Source organism: Leishmania infantum, chromosome 17 (assembly GCF_000002875.2).
Source record: "Leishmania infantum JPCM5 genome chromosome 17".
Classification (NCBI taxonomy): Eukaryota; Euglenozoa; class Kinetoplastea; order Trypanosomatida; family Trypanosomatidae; genus Leishmania; species Leishmania infantum.
In genome coordinates, this window is record NC_009401.2 from 648,381 (window position 1) to 667,340 (window position 18,960).

Sequence of the window (18,960 nt, forward strand, 5' to 3'; positions counted from 1 at the left end):
CGCACCTTCTCTTCCCACTTCTTGTCGCCTTGTCGGAGACGCCCATCATCATCGGCATTGCCTCATGCAGTACCTTCTCCTGGCGAGCTCCTGCGCCGACACCTTTCAGAGTTGGTCACCGACTCAAATCGCTGTCACCCGCAATGACGGAGCTCCTTTTTTCAGTCCAGGGCCCGCAAACGCTCTGCGCCGCGGCTGCTATCGATTCGTCGGGAGTCGCCCAGTGCTGATTAGCTGGGTCGTCCTCGTGTGCCTCAGCACTGCGATGGCGCTGGCGATACAGCCACGATACGACTTAGGCGTTGCCACTTACACTACTCTGTATGCGCTACAGTTAATCTGCCTCGCGTTCTTTTGGGTGCGCATGGTGGCAGAGATCATTGCCGGTGGGCTCCTCGGGGGCTCACACGGCTTCCTGCGCAGCGTGTGGAACTGGGTCGAGGTCGGGGCAAACGTCTTTGGCCTCCTCCAGGTGATTCCTCCGATGTTCCACATCCGCTGGATGCGGGCTTTCGCGGCAGCGCGCCCATTGCGCTTCTTTGTTTTTGTGCCGTGGTGGAGGGAGCAGCTGGTCCCTCTTTGCCGCGCCTTTCCGCGGTTGCTCGACGTGATGATCACCCTGGGCCTGTGCCTCTTGGCCCTGGGGCTCACCGGTGTCATGGGGGTGGGCGGGGAGCTCCACCAGCGCTGCTACATCACAAATACCACCGGCTCTAGCCCGTACGAAAACCTGACGCTACCTTTTCTGTTGCGCAACATCTCGGCGGCCTGCGGCGTGGGCTTCTCGTGTCCCACCGTCTCTGCGGAAGTGACCGTGCAGTGCCTGGCCATAGCGCACGCTCACCGCGATCGCTTCTTCACGTACGACAATGCTGGGGCTGCGCTGCTGCTCATGTTCAAGGTGGCATCGATGGACATGTGGTTTGAAAACCTGGAAGATATCATGAACGTCAAAGGCGCCAGCGCCGCGCTGTACCTCGTCGTCGTCGCCCTCGTCTCCCTGTTCCTATTCGTACTCCTCACAAGCGTGGTGCACGGCGCCTACGCGCCGGTCGACACATGGTGCGCGCCCTCCTTTACTGCGAAGGTGGGGCCAGCAGCACGGCAGCGGCAGGACTGCGGCGTGCAGACACTACCAGCATGGCCGAAGACGCGACAGCACTGCTCAGCACGACCGACGCACGCGCACCAGCGCACGCACTCCATGGATGACGGCAGAGAGGTGGAGGGGGATGTGCGAAGACAAAACCCGCTGAGTGGCGACGGCGGTGGTCAACAGGCACCACTATACGCCTCGCGCATTCCCGCAGAGGGCACCCTTGTCGCGCGTGAATTTCCCCGTCACATGCGCGACTTTGAGCGCGATCTTCACGTGCTGGGGTTTCGGGCAGCGCTGCGTGCTCTCGAGGCGACCACCACCACCGGCGCTGGTGGCGCACCCCTGCTTCCTCTCATGGCGTCTCTGGTGGACAGCCTCCCATTTGTGATTCTCCTTATGGTGCTCTCCGTGAGCAGCGTCATGCTGCTCGCAGTGGTATCGACATCCACGCCTGACTCGGCGGCCCGCCTTCTTCACGCGATTTCTGCGTCACTGGCGGTCTTCTTCATCGTCCCCGCTGTGCTCCGGCTCATGGGGTTCGGATTGGTGCGGGCGTCAGTTGATGTCTGGAACTATGCGGACCTTCTCGCCGCCGTGAGTGGTGTTTTGGAGCTGGCCGCTCCCTCACTCTTTAATTATCGCGTTGTTGGCGCGGTGCGGGTGCTCCGCTGCGTCCGCGTTGCCAAGTACCTCTGTCCTCTTTACCGGTACGAGTACCGCCTCAAAGGTCTCCTCAGTCTTCTTCTTCTTACATCCGCGACACTTACGCTGTACGCGTTGTTGGGCATGCAACTATTTGCAGGAACCTACGACGCAGGAGCAGCACCGGCGCCGATCCGAAACGGAGACTTCAACACCGCCTGGACCGCGCTGCTCGCTTGCTTTCGCGCCTTCACAGGTGACATGTGGACGCGTTACATGGTCGCGGTGAGCGAGGGCGGCACCATCGCGACTGGATCGCTGTTCTTTCTCTCGCTGCAGCTCTTCTCCCGTATGATGCTTTTCGCAGTTGGCAGCTCTATTATTATTCTCGGATCACGCGACGCGGCCCGCGACGAGGACGCGCTCTGCAGTAACGCGTTCCCGCCGCTGCTGCTGCTGCCTCCGCTGAAAAAAGATGATACCACGGCCGCGGGCGCCGCCGTTGACACTCGCAATGGCGCCAGGGACCTCTCGCCGTCACCAGACGCCGGTGCCACAGCCGATCGGTGGCGACGGCGCCGCCGTCCAGGCCGCCAAGCTGCTGAGCTGGCCACAGAGAAGCGCCTTCGCGTACGCGGGGATGCCTTTCTGTTCGTCGGTCCTATGAATCCCGTGCGTATCCTGCTGCTGCGCGTGCTTGGATCCCCCTTCTACACACTCATCAGCACACTGTGCGTCGCAATCGGCGTCGTTGCCCTCTTCTTTGAGCGACGCCACCTCGACGCCGACACCGAACGCACGCTTCACCTCGTCAACATCGTCTGCCTCGTGGTGTTCGTCGTGGAGATGGTTATGAAGTGGCTTGCCTACGGCGTCGTAACACAAGGTTGGAGCGACGGCGAGGATCACTACCGGGAAGCACGCCCACGGTACATGCCTGCCTACTTTCGGTATCCGCTCAACTGGGTCGATTTCGCCGCTAACGGTCTCGCCCTTGCCGCCGTTGCCTACCCGCCTCTCCGTGTCGGTCGGGTTATTCGCACTCCCCGTCTCTTCACCACACAAGAGCGCCCAAACAAGTCGTTCGTGGAGCTTGTGAAGGTCTTGCGGTGTACGATGAGGGTCGCTCCGCTCATATTTTTTCTCTACGTCGCGTTTGCAGTGACCGCCATGCAGATGTTTGCCGGCGGACTCTTCCGTTGCAGCGATGCCGCCGTCACTACTTCGGCCGACTGCTTTGGCGACTACAACACCACCGTGATGGGGTACACGGGGCCCACAACTAGTGTGCGGAAGCGGAGGTGGGTGCGGGCGGGTTTCCATTACGACGCTTTTGGGCCCGCGCTCCTCTCGGTATTTGCCATGACGACGGTGAACCACTGGGGGAATTTCATGGACGATGCCATGGCGATCACGCACACGATGACGACTTACAACCATTCCGGTTACTGTGTCGTTTTTTTCATTGTCGCGCTACTGCTCATCCGCTTCTTTGCTGTCCGTACAATGGCGGCAGTCTTCATTGCTGAGCTGCGGGGCGTCGTGATGGACTCTCTGGGTACGGCGCAGCGCACGCCGCATCAGATCCGATTTGTTGTTTCGCGCGAGTGTATTGCCCACCTGACGCAACTGCAGCGTCTCCTTCCGCCGTTACCCACCGCTGTGAGCCGACTGTGCCACCGCATCCTCTCGGCCCAGCCGGCCCACTTGCCGATCACCGTCTTCGACGCTGTTGTGCAAGGCGTGCTCGTGGTTGTGTGCGGGTTTGTAGCCGCCACTCGCGCTGGCGAATCGCTGTGGCAGAAACGCATGATTGTGGCGGTGGACTGCGTCGCGGTAGCGCTGTGCGGAGCGGAAGTGCTGCTGGGGATGTTGGCCTACGGTGTGCGGTACCTGACTCGGGCGTCGTATGCGGCAGATGTGGTGCTTTTCGCTCTCATGGTCGTCGGCGTCGCGTCGCCATCGCTGCGCTTCGTGACCGTGGTGATCTTCGTGAAGCTGATCAAGGCCGCCAGCACAGGCCTGGCGCTGCTGCCTGCCAAACGCCATATTCGAATGTTGCTTAGCTCCGGCGCGCTTGCTCTACTCGTCCTCCATGCGTACGCAGTGGTGGGCACGCTACTGCTTGGCGACATCGCCCCTGACGGCGTCTACCTGACCGAAAAGCGCAACTTCAGCACCGTAATCCGGTCACTGCTGGTGCTGTTGGACTGCAGCACCTTTGACCAATGGCACCTTGTCATGCACGCATGCTTTGACGGCGCCGCGTGTCACAGCGATGCCTCCGCCACGTGCGGCCACACCTACAGCGCCGTGATCTTTTTTGTCTCATTCATCGTCATCGAGAGCCTCGTTGTGAGCCAGCTCATGCTGGCGTCGGCCGTCGTCGTCTTCACGGTTCCCCTCTTCACCGACGTTATTCAGCCTTTTGTAGACGTGCGGCGCGCCTGGCAGAGAGGCGTCGGCGCCGGCGAGCCCACGTGCGACTTTGACACGTTGCTGACTTTACTCCCTCGCTTCCCGGCCTCACTGACGGACGGCATTACCAGTGAGACCTCCAGCAAGGCCGATCTCATGGCATTTCTCTCCTCGCTGCGCCTTCCTCTCGATGAGCACCTGAGACTGCGGTACGCAGACGTTCTTCGCGGCTTTGCGTACCGCAAGTACAAGGTCGATCTGGACGACGACCGCGCCTGCTCGTCCGCGCGCGATAGACGGATGTACCTCACCGCTGGTGAGTACTATGGCCAACTGCTGGTGCAACGGTACTGCGACGAGATGTCTCGTCTGACGCACTCCTCCGTTGGCGACGCGCGCACGCTTAGCACTGGGCCGCCGGCTGCCACGCCTTCATATGACGGCGTTGGAGACCACGACGTGCTCCGCGTCCACGGAGACGACACTCTCGTGCCCAAGGGCGCGCTGCCCATCCCAAGCTCCAACGTCTTTCTCTACACGTTCCCCAGCGAGAGCAACGAGGACGGTGTCTTCCCCCCCCACATCGTAGAAGAGCAGAGCGGAAAACAGCGAGGGACGGGATGGCGAGGAGGCCCCACGTGACGCACTATTCAGATGTAAATGTGTACTTGAGCATCAGCGCACAGGACAGTGTGATCACACTCACAGACAGTTTTGGCCGCGCCCAGCGTGAAGCGACGCCGATGATAACCTCAGGCAAAACACCTGAGCGTAGTCGAAGCGACTAGGCGCAGCGTGAAAATCGGTGCCGTAGGGAGAAACGGTGGTGCGCCACTCGTCTTGCGAAAGTCCTGTATTCTGCGTAGCCGGGGGCCCATTGGTGATGCCGCGCGGAACTGGCGCGCTTGCGGGGACCCGTGGTCGATGACTGGTTCTCCCAAGGCCGCATGCCCGAGACGCATCGCGCACTTGTTCTCACCTTCATCAGGCGCCCGCCTTCAACTCTGCTCTGCATGTGCCTGTGCCTGCGTGTGCGGGCGCTCTTGTTCACAGGCGCACCACTGCCGAGTGCAAGCGTCTCCATTCTCTCTTCCTCTCATCCTGCCTTTCTTTCTTTTCCACGGTGCCACCACGCCCCGTCATGCGCGCTGCAGAGTTCTACGACAGACGACGAGCCGGCGGACCACTGTGATGAAAGTGGTGGGGCTGCCTTTGGTGCACACACTCACTAAAACACGGGCCCAAGTGCCACTTGGGCTCCCCATCCCCTCTGCGCAATGAACGACTTATCTTTCTTCGTGCTACAGCACCAAAGACGGACACTCACGCCGCAGCTACTTCGCGACACGCTGGATTTTGCTAAACCACACGCTGAGGAGGGTGCTCTCTTCAGTTGGCGTTGGCACTTCTTCCTCGGGACGCTGCCGCTCCCGGCGGAGGATGACATGAAGCTTGACGACTGCCGAGCCGCTTGCGAGCAATGGCGGCGGCAGTGGCAGGATGCAGGTCGACGACTCGATCAGTCTATTCGTGAGTCACCACGCAAAACTGGAAAAACCATAAAATTTGGCGAATCGAGTAGTGACAGCGAGGATGCGTTGCCCCCACCTTCTGCAGTTGCTCCCTTGTCTGCGTTGAGCACGAGTGGGGATGGGTGCACAGTGAACCCCCTCGCGCCCGCCTCGGAGAGCTCGTACGCGCTGCAGTTTCAGGCAGACATGGTGCGGCAGACGGTGGCGAAGGACATGAGCCGCCTCTCTTGGGATGCCCCTCCCTTTCACGACGTGCGAGCCAAGGAGACAGTAGCGGATATTCTGCTCAAATACAGCCTGGTGGAGAACAAGGACTACATGCAGGGATTTCACGAGATTGTGGCGTTTCTCTACTACGCTTGTTATCGCGACAAGGTCCTGGGCGAACGTTTTGTGCAAGAGCACCCGGCGCTGCGCTCGGCCGCCTTCTTCGAATTGTTCGAGCTGGTCTACGCCGATCTGCCGGCTGCGGTGTATGCCCTCTTTCGACGGGTCATCAGTGAGAAAGACGGCGGCATGTGCCTCGCCAAGTGGTACTATAGCAATGCTCATGGAGAACAGAGTGGGGTGGTATTAGCGTGCCAGCGGGTGCAGAAGGACCTGCTCTCGCGCGTCGATCCTGTGCTGCAGAACTTGCTGGACACCGTGTACGGGATTGAAAGTGTTGTGTATCTTGTGCGTTGGCTGCGCCTCCTCTTCTTGCGCGAGTTTCCGTTTGAGCAAACGTTGCGGATATGGACTACACTTTTCTGCGAGCGCTACATTATTGTTGAGCAGCAGAAGACTACATTCGCATTGAACAACAGCATCGCCTTGTACTTCGCCGCGCAGATGCTCTGCCGTGTGCACGACGCCCTGTCGGTTGACGCTGCAGGGGCACTGCAGGTGCTGATGAAGTACCCTCCCACGAAGCACGTCGACGACATGCTGTACGCAGCCGCCATCAATAACAGTGAGTCGCCTCTCTCTCGCCACGCGAAGGCGCCGCGGCTTGTCGACGCGAAAGATGCACCTGCGCTACCGGCAGAGGTAACGTTGCGCCAGGGGGAAGTCCTGGCGCGGGTTATAGGGAGCCTCGAGCAGTACTGGTTCCGCGACGCCAGCGCCACAGCGGAGGAGCAAGCGCTGACGACGGAGATGTACGTCCAATCCATCGCCCAGCTGAAAAAGGTGCGCGACGTTTTGCTTTACGGCATGGGCGACGAAGCCTAGAGCCGTCTCCTCTGCTGCTGCCCTGACAAGGTCGCCAGCAGCTATATAAACAAGGACACCTGCACAGGTGTCGGGCCCCAGCTAGCGTTGCTCTCTGCTCACCGACTCACACGCGAAGGCGTTTCTGTCGGACAAATAAACTTTTTGACTCGTTGAGGCGGGACGGTTTCTCGTTTTTGCGCAGATGCCGTTAGCGTGCGCCATTCAATCGAAACTCAAATCATTCTCCGCTGCGTCTTCTGCCGCTACTGCACAGACGTACTTGAGGCACCTTCTCGCGTGATGGTGCGTGCGAGTATTCATGCTAGGATCGGTGTTCACTCTCGCATGGCTTTCTTTTCGCCAGTCCCCCTCCTCCTCCTCTGCCTCGCACTTCCGCCGCCTCTTCATCGCATAATGCGAACACGCATTCGCAACGGCGCTCCTCTTCTTTTTTCTTTTCGCATCTTCCCGTGGTGCACTACCGCCTACATGCTTACTCTTCTCCGTCTACTCGATTCCACCTCTCTCTACTTCGTGCTCAATGTGAAAGGGATACGAAACCGCTAGCGTGCCCCCCGCTTTCAGGACACCCGCACAACAGCAAACACGAACCCCACAGGAACCGTCCAACGCAGAAAGGTGGCGTGAGCACAGGCACAACGACAGCGTGTCATTAAGACTGTGGCGACGTAGTCCATCGGCGTGGACTTTCAGGGACATCGGGTCTCGGTACGGAATGCTGAAGTAGAAGGACTCGACGAGGTGCCTCGATGGCTGTAACATCTCCTACTCGTTATGAGGCACGGAGCATCGTGGACGGCAAGAGCCCGTTCCTGTGGCGTGATGAGTCCTTCTACGTGCGCTGCGATGCGCTCGAAGCTTTCCTGAAGGCCGCCGCCGAAGTCCGTCCTTGCGACTGTGTACCCCAATTCCCAGTGCTGCCGCCGCTGCAAGGACCTTGGCAGCTACCAGCCGCGCTTTCGGCTCTTTCATTGCCTCCTGGGCAATTGGGGTCATCTTCTTCATCCTTGTCGGCGCCCCGAAGTAGACAAAGTCACACTTACCTCCTCTGCGTCGACTCGGCGATAGCGATTGCGGAGACAGCACGACAAGGCGTCGGCGACGACTGCCGAGCTCGCCACACGCTTGCGTTGTCGTGGCCTATAGCAGAAAGTCGACGCCGAAGTAGACGTGGGGAAGCGAGTGGGTACACGCCGAGCCACCGGTGATGTGCAACGTCTCTGCCGGAGCCCGATGCTGCAGAGAGAATACAGCTGGTGGATAGCCGCCACGGGGACGGATAGTCAAGATATTTTCGCCTCTTCGACCACGCTGAAACGCCTGCGAGCTGCGCGTTCCTGGTTAGGCGCTCGATCTCTTTTCCTCTCCCGGCCTGCTTCTTCCCCTCGCTCTATCTATCTGCGGTCGTGGATGCTTCCACTCGTCTATGACTTCGCTGCCATCCGACGTACGCTTCCTGCGGCTCATCTCCCTTCCATCGTACGCAGCTCTCTTCTCCCTGCCAGTCTTTGCCTTTTTGTGTATGTAGCGCCCCTCGCCGCCACGGCTCCTCTCTTGCATCCACCTGAGTGATTGTGCGCGCGTGAGGTGGTGCCAGTCCGCCGCATTCGTCAAAATGCTTGAGGGCGTCCCCTACGTTTTGGTACCCTTCTCCCCCGAATTTCAACGACTCACGCTAGCGGGTGCCTCACGATTGCGTTTCTGCGGCTCTTTGCGTAAGGCATAGCCGACCTCAGCAGCACACAGTTACTGTTGAGGAGTACAGCGAGGTAGGCCCTGGAGGAGCGACGCACATTATGGCTCCGTGAAACGCGGTTTCTTGTGTCTCTGTTACGTTGTGCCCTTGCTGGAAAGGCATCATCGCGAACGCGGCGCTCGCGGAGCGAATTCGGCTGTTTACATGAAGTATGCCTCTTCGCCACTGCGCGCCAGCCACGCGGTGATGGGCCACCCCTAGCCGCCGGAGCACAGCAGCATTCGCGCAACAGGGACGTTCTGCCGCAAAGGCAGCGGAATCTCCCACTTTCCGTCGCGTTCGATGTGCGCATTTCGTCACGTCGTTCGGACGCAGGAAGAGTTGCTCAGCAGCGCATGAGAGTGGAAAGTACCCAAAGTGCGGCCCCCCGTTTCCCTCGACGTCTTTCCTCGAATCTGAATGTGAGATGAAAACGCTTTATTCGTCTCCGCCTCCCCTCCACGCCCCTCTCACGTGCCCGTCGGCTCCCTCGCCAAAGACTTCGCCGTCTCGCGGGCATGGCAAGAACCGATTGCCGGGTAGTCCTCTGTTTGCCGTTCTCCCTCTGAGCCCAATGGGGAATTCCTTTGCTACATCGTAAATTGGTTCCCTCCCTCCCGATACTGTCCCTTGTCTTGGGTGAATCGCCTCACATATTCCTCGGCCGCTCCCATTTCTTGTCAATGTGTCCCAAGGGTGGTCGCTCATCTCTGCAAGGACGGCATCGCACCTTTCGTCGCTCACCTCTTTTCCCTTATCTGTAAAAGCTGATGATCTCGTAGCAGCAATGAGTGCGACGCTGCTGCACGCGTGCTGAGCAGACACGAACACAAAAAACACATGGCGACGGGGCAAACAACTGAGGAATCTACTCGTAATGTGTCGTCGCCCGCACACGGCGCGCAGCCAACGCTATCTGCTCATCGACTTTCTGGCGTCGCGGCGCCGCAACACAGCATCTCTTCTCGCTCTCAAAAGCACCTGCCGAAAATGTATGACTGCTGCACATCTTCGCCAGGCTACCCTGCGCTAACACTCCATCTTAAAACCTCGAGCATACACGAAAGGTGACCGGGAAACAACGAGGACTATCGCCGACAGGAAGAGATGATCAGCACTTTCCATTCACGTCAAGCCCAGCATTGCACCCACCTTCTTATCGTATACCTTGCCACTCTGCCGCCGCTCACTCTTCCTCTTTCTGCCTGACGGTCTTCTGCCCGTCACCTGAAGCAGTAGCAGCCCTCTCCCCCTTGCGTTTCTCTTATCTCCTTCCCTTCCCCATTGACCTCGTTGATCGAGCAGGTGCGCGCCTATGCTTGCCCTCCGTCCTCTAGTTCGCTGTTGCCAACTCAGAGAGTCACCACCGTCTGCCAGATAGCGCATCCATTCATCCATCGAGTCATCATCACGCAGTTGTCGCTCCTCCGACTCGTTTGTCTTTCTCGTCTTCTTCTCGCCCTCCTTCGCCACATGTCGTGCGCACCTGGGCCGACGAAGGCCGTCCTCTTGGTGAACTTGGGCACCACGACTGCACCAACCGCGCCAGCGGTTCGCAGATTCCTGCGCGAGTTCCTTTCCGATCGCCGCGTCATTGACGTGCCGCGCTTTCTTTGGCACTCGGTCCTCTATGGCTTTATCCTGCCCTTTCGCCCACGCAGCATCACTCCGCTGTACAAGGCCATTTGGATCAAAAGTGACTCTGGTGTGGTCATTAATGGTAAGACCGAGGGATCTCCGTTGACGTTGTACTCGGAAAGCCTTGCAGCGAAAGTGCAGGCGTCAGTGGAGAAGACGTCAGGCGGCGCCGTTGTGGCGCGTCACGCAATGCGCTATGGCGTCAAGAACATCCCATCGACTCTCAAGGCGCTACACGACGAATTTGCCACGCTCCGCGAGTTGGTCGTTCTCCCGTTGTTTCCACAGTACACCTCCACGACATCTGCGAGCATTTACGACGAGGTGTTTAAGTTCTACACGGATACAAGGCGCCGCTCCATTCCCAGCTTGCGAACCATTCGCGACTACGCTGAGCACCCCGTCTATGTCGAAGCTCTCGGATCGAGTCTCTTGAGCAGCATCAAGGCACACGTCACCGCAAAGGCCGGCGCCGCCAAGGACTGGAAGTCGGCCCTCTCCGACCAGCTCCCGGAGATTGGTATCATCATCACGTACCATAGCATCCCTGTCCGCTACGTCGAGGAGCACGACGACTACCCGCAGCGCTGCGAGGCCACCACTGCCGCCATCAAGGCCTACATCGAGGCGGAGTCCGGCGTCTCCCTAAGCGGTTGCCTGGTTCATGTCTACCAGTCCCAGTTTGGTAATCAACCGTGGCTTGGTCCTACTCTCAACGCTGCAGCGACTGCCTTTCCCCTCCCTCCCCACGACCCTAGAAAGCACGCTTTCAGCGATGCCCACCGCAACACGGCTCTCTTGACGAAGCAGGCGAATGTCTGCTTTGCCATGGCGCCGGGCTTTGCTGTGGACTGTGTGGAGACCTTGAACGAGATCGAGCGGGAGGCTGGTGAAGTCTTCAAGCAGAGCGGCGGCCGCGAGTTCATTTACGTTCCGTGCCTCAACGACAGCGACACCCATGTCAAGGTGCTCACCTCCGTCGTTGGCGCGTGAGTTGGTGCTGCAGCGCCGCTGTTGCGGGACTCCTTCTTTGTTGACCTTCTCTCTCTTGCCGCAGCCCAACTGCACGGTTTCCATCCATCATCCCACGCGCGCTGACCTCTACACGCGCTGCCTTGTTATATCGAGGCACGCAACGTTTAACGCACGTCACCACATATCGTGACCACTTTCTGTGCTCTCTCTTCCCCCTTCTTCTGGTGTGTTCGCGTGCGTGGCTGACCGTATCGCCGTACGGTGACGCACCAGCGACAGTGACTGCCGGTGCGGCGCCGGTCGCCTTCTTCACCACATCCCGCGCAGAAAGCCCAGCAAGGCGCAAAGCAGAGCGGATTCCTGGCAGCCCGCAAGATCGAGGGGCGAAACAGAAACCCGCTGCCTTCGCACTTCTCTCTCACGTTCCGTTCCGTCGTGTGCGCCTCTGCTTCGGGTTTACCACTCTCTCTCGTTCTCCGCTGATCGTTGGCTACAAGGTTGGCTTTCGACGTGACAGCTTTTGGCCCCCGCTGCTGCTGCCTCTCGCCATTTTCGTGTTTTTGCTGCTCTGCTTCCGTCCATGTGCACATATTTCCGCCTTCTCGCTTCCGTCTCCCGTTCTCGCTCTCTTCCCTGTGTCTTTCCCACCGTGCCGGCAGGTCCAACACGTATCCGTCGGAAGAACGCGCACGCGGCCCCTATCGCTGCCCGCGCCTCTTCTCCGCCTGTTTTTGCCCTTGTTATAATGGAGTTTTTTCAAGTTGTCGACCCTGTGACGCTGGCGCCGGCGTCTTACGCGTACGTGGCGCTGCAGCTGGCATTGGCCGTCGCCTGCGCCGTGCTGCTCGGTGTGTGCTTGCACGTTTTGCCTGAAAGACTGGTGCGCTGCTGCAAGACCGCCCGTCCTAAGGTGCCTCGCGAGGCCCTAGCAAAGGCGGTCACACCTGCCTCCAAGCTTTCCGTGGCTAATAAGCCTTCATCCTCGGCCGCAGCCTCGGCCACTCCCTCCTTTTCTGCCGCGGCGCCGGTGGGCACAGCACCCAAGGCGCAGGCGAAGGCGACCGCTCCAGCGGCTTCGGCTGCTGTGGCAGACAGCACGCTGGACGACGCCCTAGAAGCGTTTTTCGACGAGGAGATTCTTCTCGACGAGGCCTTACTCGACGCCACAGCGCCATCTGCCCTACCAGAGGAGGAGACGGCCCCAACGAATCGGACGCCCGGGAAGCCGACCCGACCGCCTCCCAAGAAGACCGGAGACTTCTCCACAGCTCTGGCGGCCAAGATGGCCAAGGGACTGCGAATCAAGGCGTGCCCTGCCAGCACTGCTTCTTTGCCTCAAGCACAATCAAAGCCACCCGAGAGAAACGACACGGCCGAGAAGGAGCTCGAGGACGCTCTGGACGCATATATGGAAGAGGAGCAGCTGCTGGATGAGGCGATGCTGGACAGCGCGGTAGACGCGGCACACAGAACATAATCCTGCAACGCATGCATGGGCGAGGGCAGGGCAAGCGAAGCACACAGGGCAACAAGCGGTGGCGTCTGCCGTGCATCCGTCTCCGCACGTAAGGTACAGCGAGGAAGTCTATTATTATGTGACATACGTGTAGGACCCACTAGTGCGTGAACACACGAGTGCGTGTGCGTATGCACGCGTATACCTACACCCACACACCCGGTTCGCCGCGCCGCTCTGCAACGCGTCTGCGGAGTGCGTCTCGTGACCCGAACGCATGCTCTTGTACGTACCGAAATCGGGGGCACCCCGCACGCCTGCTTTCTTTTCTCTCTGCTTCCACTCAGATGCACCAAACGTGAGGCTAAAGCGGCATTGGACAGGATGCGTGCAGTGATGAAGGATGTCGGGTGTACATGCACGCATGCGTTTGCTGCTGGGCAGATTCGAATAGGCCACGCAGGGCATGCCGTTATCGGTGAGTACCGGTTCACAGCGGTGGGCCTGTCTGCTCAGCGGCGACGGGGGCAAATGTGGACTCGCTCTGATGACTCAAGCGGCCAGCCTTCTATGCCCCTTCGTCGGCGGACTGGTTTGTGTCGGTGTGTGAGCTCAGTTGTAGAGCGTGATATCAGGAGTGGCTGCAGTTACAATACGCCTCGTGAGGCATTTTAGGCTTGAACAGCTGCTCGCTTTCTTTCGCCTGGAGCAGCGTGTGCGTGTGTGCTATGCTCTCACTAGTGGACAAACGCGACACGCCTTGCACGAGCAGCGAAGTTGCTGGCTGACTTCCTTTGCGTCTTTCATGTCCTCTGGCCTTCTCGTGTGTTGACTCCAAAAGCCGGTGGGGTATGCAAGCTGTACTGGACAAGTTGATATTCACTTTCTGCTTCCTTGTGCGCAAAATGTAAACGGAAGTGGCCTCTCTGCCTGTGTGCAGGGTGCGTGCGCGAGATCTCGTCCCTTTTGCCATAACACCGTCTCGGCACGCCACGAAACTGAGCTCTCAACGCGCCTGTGTGCTTCTCTGCACAGGCCGACCACCGCTTAATCCCGCCATTCACCTCCAGTGGACACTGGCACCTGCTCTCTCTCTCTGCTGCTGCTGATAGTTTTCTACTACAGCGTACAGACAAACACGAAGGGGGAAAATCAGATGAAGACCTGTCCACAATGCCGTCTTGGGTTGCTGATTTGCGTCACTTAGCACCCACGTGCGCTTGCGATATACCGTCACACGCCACGTGCATTTCGTGGGCTTGGCCTTCTATGAGCGCGCACGCACAGGCGCACGTGACCGTGTTCTGATGCATTTTCTTTTTGTCTTGCGAACAAACGCCAGACAACGGCTGAGGGGAATGCGCATTCACGTGCCATAAGGCTGCTTGACCGCATCTCTTCAACGCCTATCGCAGCCCTGCAACTTCCCCTCTGCTCTGCTCGCCCTTTGCAGCTTTCCCTTTGTTCCCTCGCACGCCTTTTGCTCCTTTGACTTTGGCGAGTGGCACGTGGGCTGTCACCGTCTACACAACAGCCGCAACTGCCGCAACTGGGGAGCGCCTCAGTGCGGTGTTGCGTATTCTCATGCAAGCATCGACCGGCCATGCCGCCACTGCAGTTCGTGTGCTTCAGAAGCGAGTGGCGCCACCGCAGAAGCCGTTTCCATTTCAGGTGCACCACAAGCCAATTATGGACTCCATCGCAGCAAAAGTAGACGCACACGCTGCGCTTCACGTGCCGCTCGTGATCTGTCTTTCTGGCTGCCTGTAGTCCACCGGGCGATTACCCACGGCCACCGCAGAGCAGGTTGCAGGGAGACGCCTGTGCTGCTCGCCACATCGTGGCCTTACCAGCAGCGCTGCAGTGGCCTTGCCCTTCCCGCATACTCGGTGAGAGTTGAATGATGCCAGCGGAGGCCTGCCTCCGTCTTGGCTTGAAGGGGTGGCGTGACTAGGGAGTTGCAAGCACCAGCTGCACCTCTCTTTCACTCCTAAGGTCACCATCGACTCTTTGAACTGTAGCCTGCTCCATGAAGAAGAGCCCTCTGTGCACACCAGACTGCGATGAATTGCACCGACCGCTACTTTGAGCACACAAGGCTGCACTTGTGTTGCACAGCTCAGAATCCTCTTTGGAGGCACGCTGACCTCGGCCGACGCTGAACAGCGACGGGCGTTGCGTGTGTGCGCCGCGGCTGCGAAGCAGAGAGTGTAGAGTTTGGGTGCCGCTGGGCTCGGGCCGGCGATTGGAAAGTTGTACGCGTGGTGTGTAGCGTTGCTGTCGTGAAGACTCCTAGATGTAAAGACACAGTTGAGGAAACAGAGATTCACTGGGATGCTGTTCTCTACCCGGCGTGCGGGGCGGGGAGGGTGAGGGTGAGGGTGAGGGTTTTTCTCTCCACTGATTCCTTGCACAGCGACACCCTCTCCAACAGGACGGGGGCGTGACGGTGTACTGGTGTACTGGTTACGGTTAGGGTTAGGGTTAGGGTTAGGGTTAGGGTTAGGGTTAGGGTTAGGGTTAGGGTTAGGGTTAGGGTTAGGGTTAGGGTTAGGGTTAGGGTTAGGGTTAGGGTTAGGGTTTTTTTCTCCACTGATTCCTTGCACAGCGACACCCTCTCCAACAGGACGGGGGCGTGACGGTGTACTGGTGTACTGGTGTACTGGTGTACTGGTGTACTGGTGTACTGGTGTACTGGTGTACTGGTGTACTGGTGTACTGGTGTACTGGTTAGGGTTAGGGTTAGGGTTAGGGTTAGGGTTAGGGTTAGGGTTAGGGTTAGGGTTAGGGTTAGGGTTTTTTTCTCCACTGATTCCTTGCACAGCGACACCCTCTCCAACAGGACGGGGGCGTGACGGTGTACTGGTGTACTGGTGTACTGGTGTACTGGTGTACTGGTGTACTGGTGTACTGGTGTACTGGTTAGGGTTAGGGTTAGGGTTAGGGTTAGGGTTAGGGTTAGGGTTAGGGTTAGGGTTAGGGTTAGGGTTAGGGTTAGGGTTAGGGTTTTTTTCTCCACTGATTCCTTGCACAGCGACACCCTCTCCAACAGGACGGGGGCGTGACGGTGTACTGGTGTACTGGTGTACTGGTGTACTGGTGTACTGGTGTACTGGTGTACTGGTGTACTGGTGTAATGGTGTACTGGTGTACTGGTGTACTGGTGTACTGGTGTAATGGTGTACTGGTGTACTGGTGTACTGGTGTACTGGTGTACTGGTGTACTGGTGTACTGGTTAGGGTTAGGGTTAGGGTTAGGGTTAGGGTTAGGGTTAGGGTTAGGGTTAGGGTTAGGGTTAGGGTTAGGGTTAGGGTTAGGGTTAGGGTTAGGGTTAGGGTTAGGGTTAGGGTTAGGGTTTTTTTCTCCACTGATTCCTTGCACAGCGACACCCTCTCCAACAGGACGGGGGCGTGACGGTGTACTGGTGTACTGGTGTACTGGTGTACTGGTGTACTGGTGTACTGGTGTACTGGTGTACTGGTGTACTGGTGTACTGGTGTACTGGTGTACTGGTTAGGGTTAGGGTGAGGGTTAGGGTTAGGGTTAGGGTTAGGGTTTTTTTCTCCACTGATTCCTTGCACAGCGACACCCTCTCCAACAGGACGGGGGCGTGACGGTGTACTGGTGTACTGGTGTACTGGTGTACTGGTGTACTGGTGTACTGGTGTACTGGTGTACTGGTGTACTAGGTGTACTGTACTGGTGTACTGGTGTACTCGTGTACTGCTGTACTGGTGTACTGGTGTACTGGTGTACTGGTGTACTGGTGTACTGGTGTACTGGTGTACTGGTGTACTGGTGTACTGGTGTACTGGTGTACTGGTGTACTGGTGTACTGGTGTACTGGTGTACTGGTGTACTGGTGTACTGGTGTACTGGTGTACTGGTGTACTGGTGTACTGGTGTACTGGTGTACTGGTGTACTGGTGTACTGGTGTACTGGTGTACTGGTGTACTGGTGTACTGGTGTACTGGTGTACTGGTGTACTGGTGTACTGGTGTACTGGTGTACTGGTGTACTGGTGTACTGGTGTACTGGTGTACTGGTGTACTGGTGTACTGGTGTACTGGTGTACTGGTGTACTGGTGTACTGGTGTACTGGTGTACTGGTGTACTGGTGTACTGGTGTACTGGTGTACTGGTGTACTGGTGTACTGGTGTACTGGTGTACTGGTGTACTGGTGTACTGGTGTACTGGTGTACTGGTGTACTGGTGTACTGGTGTACTGGTGTACTGGTGTACTGGTGTACTGGTGTACTGGTGTACTGGTGTACTGGTGTACTGGTGTACTGGTGTACTGGTGTACTGGTGTACTGGTGTACTGGTGTACTGGTGTACTGGTGTACTGGTGTACTGGTGTACTGGTGTACTGGTTAGGGTTAGGGTTAGGGTTAGGGTTAGGGTTAGGGTTAGGGTGAGGGTTAGGGTTAGGGTTAGGGTTACGGTTAGGGTTAGTGTTATGGTGTACGGGTGTACTGGTGTACTGGTGTACTGGTGTACTGGTGTACTGGTGTACTGGTGTACTGGTGTACTGGTGTACTGGTGTACTGGTGTACTGGTGTACTGGTGTACTGGTGTACTGGTGTACTGGTGTACTGGTGTACTGGTGTACTGGTGTACTGGTGTACTGGTGTACTGGTGTACTGGTGTACTGGTGTACTGGTGTACTGGTGTACTGGTGTACTGGTGTACTGGTGTACTGGTGTACTGGTGTACTGGTGTACTGGTGTACTGGTGTACTGGTGTACTGGTTAGGGTTAGGGTTAGGGTTAGGGTGAGGGTTAGGGTTAGGGTTAGGGTTAGGGTTAGGGTTAGGGTGAGGGTTAGGGTTAGTGTTGGGGTGAGGGTTAGGGTTGGGTTAGGGTTAGGGTTAGGGTGTACTGGTGTACTGGTGTACTGGTGTACTGGTTAGGGTTAGGGTGAGGGTTAGGGTTAGGGTTAGGGTTAGGGTTTTTTTCTCCACTGATTCCTTGCACAGCGACACCCTCTCCAACAGGACGGGGGCGTGACGGTGTACTGGTGTACTGGTGTACTGGTGTACTGGTGTACTGGTGTACTGGTGTACTGGTGTACTGGTGTACTGGTGTACTGGTGTACTGGTGTACTGGTGTACTGGTGTACTGGTGTACTGGTGTACTGGTGTACTGGTGTACTGGTGTACTGGTGTACTGGTGTACTGGTGTACTGGTGTACTGGTGTACTGGTGTACTGGTGTACTGGTGTACTGGTGTACTGGTGTACTGGTGTACTGGTGTACTGGTGTACTGGTGTACTGGTGTACTGGTGTACTGGTGTACTGGTGTACTGGTGTACTGGTGTACTGGTGTACTGGTGTACTGGTTAGGGTGAGGGTGAGGGTTAGGGTTAGGGTGAGGGTTAGGGTTAGGGTGAGGGTTAGGGTGAGGGTTAGGGTTTTTTTCTCCACTGATTCCTTGCACAGCGACACCCTCTCCAACAGGACGGGGGCGTGACGGTGTACTGGTGTACTGGTGTACTGGTGTACTGGTGTACTGGTGTACTGGTGTACTGGTGTACTGGTGTACTGGTGTACTGGTGTACTGGTGTACTGGTGTACTGGTGTACTGGTGTACTGGTGTACTGGTGTACTGGTGTACTGGTGTACTGGTGTACTGGTGTACTGGTGTACTGGTGTACTGGTGTACTGGTGTACTGGTGTACTGGTGTACTGGTGTACTGGTGTACTGGTGTACTGGTTAGGGTTAGGGTTAGGGTTAGGGTTAGGGTGAGGGTTAAGGGTTTTTTTCTCCACTGATTCCTTGCACAGCGACACCCTCTCCAACAGGACGGGGGCGTGACGGTGTACTGGTGTACTGGTGTACTGGTGTACTGGTGTACTGGTGTACTGGTGTACTGGTGTACTGGTGTACTGGTGTACTGGTGTACTGGTGTACTGGTGTACTGGTGTACTGGTGTACTGGTGTACTGGTGTACTGGTGTACTGGTGTACTGGTGTACTGGTGTACTGGTGTACTGGTGTACTGGTGTACTGGTGTACTGGTGTACTGGTGTACTGGTGTACTGGTGTACTGGTGTACTGGTGTACTGGTGTACTGGTGTACTGGTGTACTGGTGTACTGGTGTACTGGTGTACTGGTGTACTGGTTAGGGTTAGGGTTAGGGTTAGGGTTAGGGTTAGGGTTAGGGTTAGGGTTAGGGTTAGGGTTAGGGTTAGGGTTAGGGTTAGGGTTAGGGTTAGGGTTAGGGTTAGGGTTAGGGTTAGGGTTAG

General features: G+C 57.6%; 4 protein-coding genes across 4 annotated transcripts; all 4 read left to right on the forward strand.

Moving 5' to 3' along the window:
• Positions 1 to 502: 502 nt before the first annotated feature.
• On the forward strand, positions 503 to 4,801 carry LINJ_17_1560 (hypothetical protein, unknown function; the record flags this gene model as incomplete). The annotated part of the gene is made up of 1 exon (XM_001464776.1): positions 503 to 4,801. One exon carries the CDS (start codon positions 503 to 505, stop codon positions 4,799 to 4,801), a length of 4,299 nt encoding a protein of 1,432 aa, XP_001464813.1.
• A 635-nt stretch (positions 4,802 to 5,436) lies between these two features.
• Positions 5,437 to 6,903, forward strand: LINJ_17_1570 (conserved hypothetical protein; the record flags this gene model as incomplete). Its single annotated transcript, XM_001464777.1, has 1 exon — positions 5,437 to 6,903. The coding sequence occupies one exon, from the start codon at positions 5,437 to 5,439 to the stop codon at positions 6,901 to 6,903; it is 1,467 nt and encodes a 488-aa protein (XP_001464814.1).
• A 3,211-nt stretch (positions 6,904 to 10,114) lies between these two features.
• On the forward strand, positions 10,115 to 11,272 carry LINJ_17_1580 (ferrochelatase-like protein; the record flags this gene model as incomplete). The annotated part of the gene is made up of 1 exon (XM_001464778.1): positions 10,115 to 11,272. One exon carries the CDS (start codon positions 10,115 to 10,117, stop codon positions 11,270 to 11,272), a length of 1,158 nt encoding a protein of 385 aa, XP_001464815.1.
• A 727-nt stretch (positions 11,273 to 11,999) lies between these two features.
• Positions 12,000 to 12,731, forward strand: LINJ_17_1590 (conserved hypothetical protein; the record flags this gene model as incomplete). The annotated part of the gene is made up of 1 exon (XM_001464779.1): positions 12,000 to 12,731. One exon carries the CDS (start codon positions 12,000 to 12,002, stop codon positions 12,729 to 12,731), a length of 732 nt encoding a protein of 243 aa, XP_001464816.1.
• Between the last annotated feature and the right edge of the window lie 6,229 nt (positions 12,732 to 18,960).